The sequence below is a fragment of the Poecile atricapillus genome, chromosome 16 (assembly GCF_030490865.1).
Source record: "Poecile atricapillus isolate bPoeAtr1 chromosome 16, bPoeAtr1.hap1, whole genome shotgun sequence".
In the NCBI taxonomy this organism is placed as follows: Eukaryota; Metazoa; Chordata; class Aves; order Passeriformes; family Paridae; genus Poecile; species Poecile atricapillus.
In genome coordinates this window covers 8614013-8626592 of record NC_081264.1, presented here as the reverse complement: position 1 = coordinate 8626592, position 12580 = coordinate 8614013, and the positions used below count along the sequence as shown (strand labels likewise).

The following is a 12580-nucleotide window of genomic DNA, read 5'->3' as shown; positions in this document are numbered from 1 at the left end:
GTGCAGCTTACCCAAACCACTGCTATACTGATGTATCTCAGCAGAGAAGACGCTCTCTCCTTGTAGCACCTCCCTCCAGCACAGGACTGAAGCTCTCCCAGCCCCGTGAATGAAAGCATGAAAACATGTGACTGCCTCCTGCTGCACACCCTCCCCACATGACAGCGTGTGCTGATGTGTCTGGTGAAGAGGCCACAATTCCCTTTAAGTTATTTCCTAGGCCTGCCCTGTTATGTGCCTTGGCACAAGTGTCCCTCTTCCTGCCTGGCATCCTCAGTTATCAGATTAAGAAACCTGATGCTATGAGTGGTAGTACATTGCTACCAGCCAGTCCCCATACCCAAGACAGTAAGACTAGAGCCACACAGTGGATACTGCAGTTTTACATTTATAATTGGACTTTTATAATATTCAAGATTAGCACAAGATTCATAACCATAAATTATACATTGTTATCTAAGTACATAAAACGTTAATGATACATGTATTTGAAGTGGCACAAAGTAATAATACATCCCTGTTGGCATTCTCAAAGGAAGAGGTGGGTGATGGACAAGCTGTTGATGCTACTGCAGCACAGCAGAACTGAGTCAGTGCACCCTGGTCACTTGGGTGGTGCTGACTGCCCACCAGACAGGGTCAGAACACGGTGTGGCAGGAAGCCAATGCCAGAATCAGTTAAAGGTGCAAATAAAAAGTCAGGATTATGGCCCTCCCTACTGCCTCAATACGGTAGCAGTGTGTCCCCCTCCCCAACCCTGACGCTGTGCTCTTGCATCTCCAGTGCTTTGGCAGCCCATGCACACTCCTATGTTCTCTTGCCACACACAGCTGAGGTTTGTTTAGTACCATTTAATGTCAATAAGTAACATGCTCTCTTCTTGTTAAACAAAAAGGATCTGGGAAGTGTTTGCTCTCTGGCATGAGATTTATTTTCTTCAAGTCTCAGATCTACTCCAGAAAATAGAGAACAGACTCCAACAGTATTGAACCCCAACAGCATTGAACTCCAACAGCATTACTGTCCATAAAAGGAAACTTTCCCAATATTCCTCTAAACATTCAGAGCACAAGTATTAGAAAGGCCCATTTTCTTTTGCACATAAGAATGCAAATAAAATGGGGTGATCAGATGTACACAAGCTTTCAACAATTCATTATTAAAGAGATGTTTCATTGAATTGTTAACAACCCTGCTACTTCAGTAGCTTCAGCTAAAGCTTTAACAACTTGGTGCCAGGCAATTTCCCAGCTGCCTTCAACGGGCTTTTCAAAACAAAGAAAATTATGCTCTCTTCCCCCTGGCCTCAAGTAGTTATTGCTATATGAGTTAGTGAAATAGTGCCTTAACTTCAGACAAGAGTCTCACAATGTCATTAACAAAAGCTGCCTTTCAGAGGTCGAAATGTAACCGGACAATAATCAATAAATAACAGTAACAGGCATCCTGCTGAAGTCTCCTCACTGAGCTAGGCTGCAAGTGTGTTCAGCCAACAGAAGGTCATCTGTGCCTTGTACACTTCTTGGAGAAGTTAAAAAGGGACGGGAAGGAAGAGAACAGAGACAGTGAAGGTCTGTCAGAGAGCTAGTTACATATTGAAACCATAAACAGGCGGCTGGGTGAATCCTGGTGCTGTGTATCCGTATGGGAAGTTTGCCTGGGGAGGTACTGCACTGGGGCCCGCTGTTAACATCAACTGCTGGCCTAGGAAAAGCATGAGACAAAAAGAAAGTTAGTTTAACGTCCCAAGCTTACCTAATGCTAGCTGTACTGTGTGACGTGACTATTAGGCTTTAGCTAAAAATCAGCCCCTTTGCAAGCACACACCAGCAAGTCCCACTTTCCCCAATGTGTGCCATGGAGTGGGCACCCATGCCATCTGCTCTTGCTACCAGGAAGCTACAGAAGAGCAAGGCAGAACTCAGAGGGAAGATCAATGGATATTCATCTCGATGTCAAAATAAATATGGCTTATTTTGAAGAGACCATACTGAAAGCCAAACTGGTATTATTTAACACATGCATGGTCAGATCTAAAGAATAAAGCAATTCAAGCAAATAGTTAGGTCTGTTAGGTCTCACAGTCTGGAGGGTGCTGCAAAAGGTCTGAACACACCTTGACAGATTTGTTTTTACCACTAGGACTGCACATGCCTCATGCATCTGTTAAATTCATGTTAACATTTATATCAGACAGTGAACCAGTCACATCCTTCCCTTACCAGCCACTTCTAGGTGCTTGAATGCCTCTTCAGAAGGGCTTCTAAAATAGCATCACACTTCAAGACAGCCATGGTGTTTTGGCTGCACATGTCTTATAATGCGTGAGCTAGAAAGCCAGTCTGCTTTTCTACTTGGAAGAGCAGAAAGCAGACACATTCCTCAGACAGGAATAAGAAGAGGAATTTTCATGCTAAATTATTCCTGGGGTTGGCAACACCCTGGTAACCCCCTGTCCTATTATCACACTGAAACACAATTCCTAAAGTAGAGATCTGAGCGATGTAAGAGGAGCAATGCTTTAATCTGAAGAAGTACTGTAAGAGCAAGATGTCACTTCAACAACTTACACAGTTCATTGACCAGAAACAACCACTTCAATTACTATCTAGTTGAAACCAGTTTTCTCGGATACAACATAATCATGTAATCTGCCTCCACAAAGAGAGACCAGAGTGACAACAGGTAATCAATTAAAACCTACCAAATACTATTGGAGTGGGTTCAGTTACTTGTTCCTCTTCTTTTCTTAGGCTTTCAGAAGCATCAAGTTTATCCACCTACATTGAAGTGAACAGGAGATTTATGAAGGCCTTGTTTATGAATTGCACCATTGTGTGAAGCTTTTCATGCCTGGTACTTCAGCTATCAAGTGCTCTTTTTTACTCCAAGTTAGAGTCTACTGAAGTCTGCCTATTCCTAGCAAGCTTTGTTGTAAAACTGACCTCCCAATTCTTTTAGGCGTATTGCAATAAGCAACAGCTCTCCAATGCAGATGAGGTACTCATTATCTTCAAAGGAAGCATTTTTTGGGGCCCTATTCTAGTGACTGCTAAGTATGACCCAGAACTCAAACCCAACAGAGCAACCATCATCTCAAATGGGCCTAATCTACATTTATCTATTAACCTGCAGTTCTTATCCCCTTCAGTGACACCTCACAGATATTTGCAAATATTCCAGGCCTGTGAAGTTTAATCTTGTCTAGGACTACAGCCTAACCTGGCTGCAAGGTACATATTGGTATTCACAGAGACTTCTAGGGGAGACTCTAGAACTATCATGGGAAGTGGTCTAGTAGTACCAGCTTTATACAGATCTCAGTGCTGTGCCACATAAAGCTCTGTTCATGCTGAACAAATTTTTGGAAGTGCTACAGTAATGCAGGAGCCCTAAACACAACTTTAGATTGTGGGTGTGGGAGAGCAATCTAAAGAGCAACAGTACCTTCCTTTTCAGGTTTAACAAGTTATATCTTCCAGAAGAGAACCACTGAGACTGAAGACTACAAGGCATCAAAGTCACACAGCTTCACATGCTGGTACAGGCAGTACCTACTGGTATCCTGGGCAAACCTACATTTAGCCCAGTGCTGTACTTCAGCTATTCCTCGTCCTCCTTTCCCACTGCAAGAATCACATCTGGTCTGAGAACTGCTTGAAGTGGGGTCTCTGTTACACTTTAGAGATGCTATCCAGATATGGTGTTTAACAGCTTCCTCAACATTTTGAAGTTTGCAACTCAAACTGACAACTTGAGGGGCAGCAGGTCTTTTACTGGTTCTTTTATAGCTATCAGTCTAAGAGCTCTCCAGCATAACACTAAATATTTGTGTTAAAAATGCTATCCAAATTACTATGGATCAAAGCAATTGACAGCTACACATTTCCAACTACCTGTCCTGCTCTATTTATCCTTGGACTCTGCTCTCTCGTGTTTGCCTTTCCCTGGTGCTGTCCTACAGTGGCTCTGGCCAGCAGCGCAGTCCTGCCCTCAGCTGGGCAAAAAGCAGGAATGCTGAGAGCAGCCATCAAGGGATGAGCAGCTCTGGGAAAGCCGGATCACATCTGCTCTACTGCCTAGAACTCGTTTGAAAGGCTTCCAGGTGTCACTATATTCTGTATGCCTGACCCCTTCTGGGACAAAGGCTATTCTGTGCTTTAACTTTTTTTTTTATGCAGAAAAGACAGAAATTCGGGAAGATTTACAGACCCCACTGAAACTAGTCTATTGTTTTGTGCTTTTCAAGTTAGTTACATGACAATTTTAGACATACCACATTTATAAAGCCCATTCTCCAATTTCATGTTTTGCAGTTAATTCAACAAACTAAATTAGTTTCACTGTAAACCACTTTCACCATGCAGATTTTCCTTCTGGCAAGTTATCCCATATTTAGTACACATGATTACTTGTAAATCCAACCAGCAGTTTAAAATAAATTATTTTAGACCTAAACCTCACATGGAAGAGTTCAGGTAAACTTGTGTGGCAAGTTTCTTCTGAAATATGAGGAGTAGGAGATGTTTAAGATCTGTGCAAGTACTTTCATCATACCAACAGGCAAGAAGTTTACAGAAGTTTCATGGCACTATTCAAATTCACCATCATGCCTGAGTTATTGCACACTTTGGTAATTTACAGTGTAAAAAGCAATTTGCCCTTAGAACATATCCTGTTACATGGCAACTCCTTTTCTTTGTTTATGAACAGCATTCAGTGAAAAGCAGCTCAAAGTAAAGCCCTCCTCAAGCACTTGTTTTCGTTTCCCATGAAGAGGAGAAGAGTCTGGTTGGATTTTCAAGTTGCTTGTGAATAGTTATCCTTTTAGCATTAGAAAGTGAACAGGAAATGAGTTAGAGCTAGATTACACTGCTCTTCTGGCAGAAGCTACAGCTAGATTCCTGTAAAAGAAACCTAGGATATTGAGGGACACAAATGAACACAGAGTTTGAAATCAGAGTGTCACCTTATAGAACAGTCCATCAACCTGCAAGAAAATTCAGAGGGGAATACTTAACATGAGTTATTAGAAGCAACCTGAAGCAGTCACTTTTACATTGCTAATTTTAATGAAGTTCTTTACTGTGATGTCCTGTGCAATCCCATAGCTTTCCAAGGCAAAATCTTAGCTTAGGATCTTGGAGCTGTTTGAGACAAGCATTTCAGGACCACACATGATGAGAATCTCTCTTCCCTCAGTTGAGGGCCAGTTCTTGGTATCAGTATTATACAACCAGACTATGCATCTAAAGTTCTGTCTTCCATTTAAAACACAAAACACCTTCAGCAGTCTACTCCTATGGCTGATATAGAATATATGTATACAATTAGCTACTCAAAAGCCCTTTTTACTCTAGGAAATAAAGTGACTTTACTTTCATAGTTACACAAAGATAAAAGTGTTATGTGTTGCCTTCACCACGTTTTCAGTTCATCAGCTATGGAGCTAAGAAGTACAATTGCTTCTATCTGCTCCTAAAAGCAGTTTAACCAGACCTCTTCAAGTGCCAAGGCATTTATTTACAGACTTTGCTAGCTAGCCTGGAGTGATGAAACCTACAGAACTTCCAGAAGACTTCCTCTATGAGGAATGGTAATATTCCAAATATATGCAAAGAGCTCTGGTTTACATAATGCTAATCATATAGCAGACTCAAGTCCCAGCTCTTTAGCCTATGCAATACTCACTTTGGTAAGGTACTCTCTGATCACTTGGATGAAGTAAGGCATTGCAAAGTCCATTATGTTATGTCTCCATGCCAACTCAAGGACTACATCTGGGTGCAGTAAGTCATAGCATGTGAAAAGGCAGGCTGCAAAGCACTCCTGCTTGCCTTCTTCCAAGAACCACTGGAGCAGCTTCTCAGCCAGCTCTGCATCTTTGGACTCTGCAGCATACTGCATAGCATCCTACAGAAAAGAACAACATTAAAGCTTGACCCTTGCCTGTCAACATCTTGCTCTACATCTTACATCCCAGTTATTACTAGCTAGATAAGCCAGGTATTTGGCATACCATGAAGTTAGTCTTTAACAACACCAGGCATGCTCTGTAGAAGGCAAGATACCACACACACAACTCTGAGGCAAGCCAGATACTTTAATAACATCCATCCAACAGTTTTCCTACAGACTATTTCACAAATTGTCTTGTAAGAATTCACTACAGGCTTGAAGAGCATACCAGTGTAATCACATTCCATCTGTACCCTTACAAGAGCCTGTGACTTGAGTTCTACAGAGAATGTTCCATACTGATCCAGGTAATTATACAGATGCCACTGATTGACAGACAGATCCTCAGATACAGGACAACATTATGAAACTAGATTTAAGACATGCATTTGAAACTGCAACCACTTCTGCTTTAAAAGTCTTTCCTTCAAGTCAAGAACTACTAACTAAAACTCCAGATTTGAAACTAACAAACATTCAGTATCCAGATTTATGCAGTGTCACTAACTCACCTTATATAGACGGTCTTTCTTGCACAGCTCCACACTCTGTTTCCAGCGGTTGTTACCCTTGTACAAGTATGCTGCAATACGCCTAAATTCAATTAGTTCATGCTTTTCCAGACGCTGAGCCAACGTTATGTTATCAAAGTTGTCATAGGCATCAATGGAAGCTCTCAAACCCTGTTTCAGAGAGAGTTGTTACACGTGCTTCCAGATGGCAGTAGGTGAGAACTAGAGTAGAGAAGCATCTAATCATAGTGCACAAGTGTTTCAGTTCTGCCAGCTGCTATGGTTACAACTTATTTACCTAAGTGTTTCAAGCACCTCTCCAAAGGATATTTTCTAACAAAGAAAGACATTAACTTGGTCATAGTGGGTCCAGAGAGAAGAGCTAGTTACATTAAGAGACAAAGCTTGTCTTCAAATAGCAGCCATTGGGGCCAAAAGCGAATTTATTTACAGAAGTGTTGCCCACTGAGTACACACCTGATACTGACCTTTTTGAGGTCTGCTCTGAGAAAAACATCTGTGGCACCCACTTTTCTGCAAATCATTGATGTCTCAAGACTCCTGACCGCTAAGGGCCTGACCGCACGCCTTCTCTCTTGCTTTGGAGAAGTGTTATCTTCTACTCAAGGACACTACTGTGTATTTTTGTCAGAGGACCATCCCTCAGGCTTAGCAATCTGTTTTTTGGGGCTCACCTGGAAATCTTCCTCTTCTGTTAAAAGGTTGTTTAGAGCTTCATTAACTCCTTTGTTGTTGTGGTTCTGGACTGAACGCAGATAAGGCTTTACTAGAAGTAGCTGATTAACCTGGAAAGAAGATGTTTCCAATACAAGATTAAATACAGCAATCCTGACACTGCCTTCTCCTGAAACAGGTTCCCATTTGTTATTACAAGAGCTTGTGCTCATTGTTAAAACCCTTCAGACAAGGTGTCTTGTATTGCCAGGAGTAAAGTAAAAGTCTCCAAGGCCAGTTACGTAACTCTTCCTGCATTTCCCATATCAAGCCAGGACTGGGCTGCTTCTCAGTCCTTTATACTCCAGGCAAAGCTACTCAGCAGATGCCAACTCTTGTTTTCCAGCCAGAGCCTGGAGTATCTTAACTTCAGCAAGAGGACTTTGTGTTGACCTATGCTCTCCCAAGCTCACCTTTGAGAAAAAATTGACTGTCCTGGTGTGATCCAGTCGTGGAGATAATACAAGTAGGAGATCATTGATCAGCAGAGGTTTGTAGTCTAAGTAGAATTGCAAGGCTTTGTAGTACAGCTCCACATTGGCCACCTGCATGATCAGACACTAGTTAGTACTTCAAACAGAAGGTAAGCCTAAGGTGCTTAGTTTGGACCACTTAACTCACCACAAAGTTTATGTGACTCTTACTAAACAACAGCTTAAGCTTCCTTCTAGAGGTCAGAAGTTCTACACTTATGCAGAATTCTTATTCAATCCTATGACTGCTTCTTGTACCAACTTCTTCCAGACAGTGAAATCACAGGCTACCAGGGGCATTACAAACCAATTCTAATCTATCCACTGAAGAGGTCCTGGCACAGGCAGCCCACTACAGTTAATATGACCATTTGCTGACTTCTGAAGCCAGTGAAGACTGCAGCCTTAAAAGGTCTTTAAATTGTTTCCTTGAAGCCCCCAGAGCAGTAAGAGTGTACTCAGTCTTAAATCTTGTTTAAACTATTTCTCGATTCACTATTCTCTGCTGTTCTCATGGGACTTCCCACACCATTTCTCACACTGAAACAGCTGGTAACATATGCAGAAGTCTTCCAAGAACAGTTACAGCCACAGACTAAAACAGCAGTCAGCTCAAAAGTATTAAGGAGGTTAGGCCTCTTGCTTGTGACCTATGATCCTGTGCAGTCTCTGAAAACATTCTCTGTTAGCTGCAGCCACTCAACAGAATGTGCTGCACAGCAGAAAAGAAACTGTGTTAAACTGATTGGAAGTACAGCAGAAAAACTGAGTAGTAGCTTAAGCAAACTGTTTTCTAAATGGCAATTCTGTTGTACATTTTTTTTTTCCTGAAAGAAGCTTTCAGCACTTTTCTTCAGTTACCAAGTTACTTACCTTGGCAATTATATCTTTAAACTGGCCTTCTTTCCAGGCATCAGTGGGATGATTCATCATAGTAATTATTGCATTGTCATACTCCTCGTACTTGTCATAGAGGAATACAAGTTCTGCCCAGAGATGAGCCTGTTCTGCAGCTCTGAGCACCTAATAAAACAAACAAAAAAATGCACCAGGTTTTATTCACTGGCAGCTTCCCACCTTCACTTGCAGCTACCTTACTGCATACCTTTGGAATATTAACTCTAGACCAGAAAAGCTCCAGATGTTCCCTCATTTTTTGAGGCTTGAATTTGGAGTATAAGATGGCAAGTTCAGTAAACATCCCCATATGCGCACGCTCTAGGCCCAAAGCAGCTTCCAAAAGGGCAATCAGTTCTTCAAAGTAGCCACGATCCTGGATGTTAGGAAAATAAGGATTAATTAAGCTTGCTAAAATGTGTATTTACTTAAACACAACATGCTTTGATTTCCTCTCCATTGAAAGTGCTTAGATTTTTGATTCCAATGAGGTTAGAGAATTATAAAAGAAGGCACAATGGAAAACTATTACCTCTCCATTGACTACAAAAAAATGCATGTTGCCACTAAGAAATATGGAGAACTATAAATAAATAATATTATATATATATATAAAATAAGCAATATAATAATAGTATAATAAATATATAGATAAAGATGGAGGACAAATTAATTGAAATTAATTTAGATAATAGCCTCCAGTGTATCTTTTTTTTTCTTCTCTGAGCACTTTATTAGCAGATACAAGTATGCTGTGTAAGTCTTCTAGCATATTAACAGTTACCTGATAGTAACTGATCAGCTCCTCAAGTTCATCGGCATGGATAACAATGTGTAAGCCACAGATCTGTGCCAAGCGGAATTCTTTTCCATCCACACAGGCAAAGCAGACCTGTCATGACAGCAAATGTATTAGGACTGTATTAGGAATGGTAAAGTGTCAACAAGCAAATAGTTAACAGGACAAAGCTTTTAACAGGACAAATCACCAAATTGGAGATTTACTAACGGTTCCAAATAGGTGTTTCCATAATACTTGCTCTAGAATTAAAATCTACTACCCACAAGTTTAAGTTACCTCCTTCCAAGTCCTTGTGCTATTGGCTTTGCGGCCACTGTCCACAGCTGCCTGATACTCCCCAAGGTGCACCAAGGTAGATGCCAGGCGAGCAAAGTTGGATACGTTGTTGTAGAGAAGTTTTGCTGCTTCATACATCCCCTCTTCGTAACAGCGATCACCGACCTGAATGAGGAGTCCAAGGTAAACAAGGGCAGCAGCAAGAATGAGGGGTCAGCTAAGCAGCAAGTCACACTTGGAAACTGGATCAAGACATACCTGCTGTATATGGGCATTATTAGGGCCACTAATAAACTCCTCCAGTTCTGACAGACGATTTGTTTTTGCCAAAGCAAAAATAAGTTCTGTCTCTACATAAGACTCTCTCGCCTTCTTCCTGGCCATCTGTAAGAACTTGACTAGGTCCTCCCAATTATCTGGAAGAGAGCAGAGATATCTAAGGTCCTGTGTTCAGTCATTTTGCATTGTTTACCTTGGCCACCTTAGGGACAGTTTGCACTAGCAGGCTCAAGGCTCTCCTCTACCACGATAGTAAGCCAATTCCGTAACTTCAGCTATGGACAACACAAAGTCACCTTCAGGTGACTGGACTTCTTGCTACTCATCTTCAATCCAATTGGCAAGCAATTGTGCCATATACAACTAAATAAATACATTATACTTAGTGACATTATAGGTAACAGTCCAAATTATCTCCACAGACAGGTATATGTCTGGTGTAGCAAGACAGACAACCTTATTGACAGGAATCTCACTTAACGTTGACTGATCCGTTCCATGTACCGACTTCCAACTTCCTCTGAAACAGAATTCCTAAGTCTCAATAGCCTCTGCTGCTAAATATAAATGCAATAACCTAGCTCACATCCAAGCAATTTGAAGATGCTTTGCCTTACCATTTCTATTAGCTGCCTGAACAACTTCCATGTAGGCAGATGGATCATCTGCCTTTATATAGGAGTCAATGGCTTCCTTCACCAAGTCCTTCTGGAGCTGTGCTCTGGCCAGCTGGCTCCACACTGCTGGTTCATTACATCTCTCTGCAAATTCATAAGCACGGTCTAAATTGCCAATGTGCTCAATCAGCACCTGTTTGAAATTGAAGTTCCAAGTTAAAAACTGTTTTGTAACACTGTCCATTCTAACAGAAGCCTTTCTTCAAGTGTATACACTGCTCTGTGTAAGCAATATTAAGCTAACTGCTCTTACAACAGCCATTTCTGTCCAGGGAAGCATTCTACAGCATCATACAGGAACCACACCTCACCTGAATTGCTGAAGTATTGACATCGAATTTTCTGAATATAGCAAAGGCTTCCTCATATAGCTCATTACTGATGGCAATGTTTGCAATATCTGGGGCATCATAGTTATCCAGCCGATTGATGTATTCCATCACTCGCGTGCGGTCAGCCTTAATGGCAGTCAGGATCAGCAGGTTCTGGAGATTCCTTTGGTTAACAGAAGGCATAGGCTATAAGCAGTGCACAGCAACACCTGCTTAAGTGACATGGATTGTACATGTGAAAAAATAAACCCACTTACTGTCACTAGAAACAATATTTCATCCCCAGATTGAGAACCACTGACATTTACCTTCAAAAAGAAATTGCTTAGCAATATTAGTGTTCCCTGTTCTCAACACATCACTGCAAATTGCACAGTGTGAACTAGCTCTGTTCTTCAAGCACAAAGCACTCGAAATTCTAGCTTTTCGCCTTATAGTAAACACTGAAGAGTGCTTAGGTCTTGCAACCAAGAGGCCCATGATAACCTGGACCATTCACAACCTAAACAAAGGCACTGAATAGGCAAAACTTGAGGGCAAAGCTCTCCTCTTACCTGTGTTCACTGAATACAGAATTATCCAAGACAATTTTTTCCAATAACTCAATCAGTTCATTTGGCAGATCAGCAGTCATGAAAGCTTTCACAGTTACAGAAACTTCCTCTGGATCCTGTGTCTCTGATAAAGCTGTTTGGACAACCTAGATTCAAAGGCAAAAAACTATTAAGTGTTTTTCCTAAATGAAATATTTGTCCATTTGTTAAGTTATCTGTCCAGTGAACTATAAATTAAAGCTTCAGAATTTTGAGAGTATTTTGATAAAGACAGCAAGAAACAGCTACTACCTGTACTTTACAGAGAAGTAAAGCCCCATTTACATCTGTATGGGAAACAAATTCACTAGAGGAAGGTCATTCTCCAGGACAGAAAAAGCATCTTACTGGTAGCTTAGTGGTTACCATGAAGGTCAGAATTAATACCTGCCACTCTAACTCTTACAAACTTCTATATGGTGAGATGGGGTTTTAAGGGGCCTTGTGGGGGAAGAATGCTACTTTAATGCTCCATAATGTTTCTGAGACATCCTGAGGTCTCCACACACTAGAAGTTTAACCCGTTTCCTGTACCTGGTCAATAAGCTGCCGCCTGAATGGGTTGTTTTCTTCCAGTACATTTGCCCAGAGCTCAGGGTCCTTCCTGCGCACCAGATAACGAGCCTCGCTCTTAAACAGGGAGTTCTCATTGCACACCTGAAGGAGAAGTTACAATTATAGGAATTATTATTAAGGGTCAGTACCGCAAGACAGGTTTAGCTAGCTATGAACCAGACCGTCTAGAAGACTGACTAGAACTAATTTCTGACCAATGCTAAATGCCACAGACAAGTTCTTACCCAACCTCTGATCTGGAAGGCTCATGGAGAAGGTCTGCAGCAGAATTTCTACAGCTTCTCTTGATTTTGCCCAACACACAAACACTCTGACTGTGGCTTCACAGTAACTATTTGCTTCTGGTTGAAGTGAAGACCTGCAGAAGCCTGAAGAACTTGAGTTTTAAATCTAGAAAGGGGAGCCACTTGCCTGGGCAGTGCTAAGTAGCGAACTGAGGAATAGCGCAGGTGTTTAAAAGTAGAAGTAG

At 41.5% G+C, this 12580-nt stretch overlaps 1 protein-coding gene across 5 annotated transcripts in view; it reads right to left on the bottom strand.

The window, feature by feature from the left end:
* Nucleotides 1-914: 914 nt before the first annotated feature.
* CLTCL1 (clathrin heavy chain like 1) overlaps nt 915-12580 on the bottom strand; it is a 34144-nt gene continuing 22478 nt past the window's right edge. Inside the window, exons 18-34 of one of the 5 annotated variants that reach the window (XR_009278930.1) lie at nt 12070-12192; nt 11497-11642; nt 10922-11105; nt 10551-10743; nt 9913-10070; nt 9655-9819; nt 9361-9468; nt 8785-8952; nt 8553-8702; nt 7620-7751; nt 7167-7277; nt 6472-6642; nt 5693-5914; nt 4971-4991; nt 2706-2781; nt 2224-2354; nt 915-1705 (exon numbers count right to left, since the gene is read on the bottom strand). Coding sequence is in view for 3 of the 5 variants with exons in the window: in XM_058851437.1 (XP_058707420.1) it covers nt 1590-1705; nt 2706-2781; nt 4971-4991; nt 5693-5914; nt 6472-6642; nt 7167-7277; nt 7620-7751; nt 8553-8702; nt 8785-8952; nt 9361-9468; nt 9655-9819; nt 9913-10070; nt 10551-10743; nt 10922-11105; nt 11497-11642; nt 12070-12192 (2244 nt within the window). In the remaining 2 variants the exon portion in view is untranslated. The remainder of the gene's footprint in view (nt 1706-2223; nt 2355-2705; nt 2782-4970; nt 4992-5692; nt 5915-6471; nt 6643-7166; nt 7278-7619; nt 7752-8552; nt 8703-8784; nt 8953-9360; nt 9469-9654; nt 9820-9912; nt 10071-10550; nt 10744-10921; nt 11106-11496; nt 11643-12069; nt 12193-12580) is intronic. The other 4 variants (XR_009278931.1, XM_058851437.1, XM_058851439.1 and 1 more) reach the window with 4 other exon arrangements.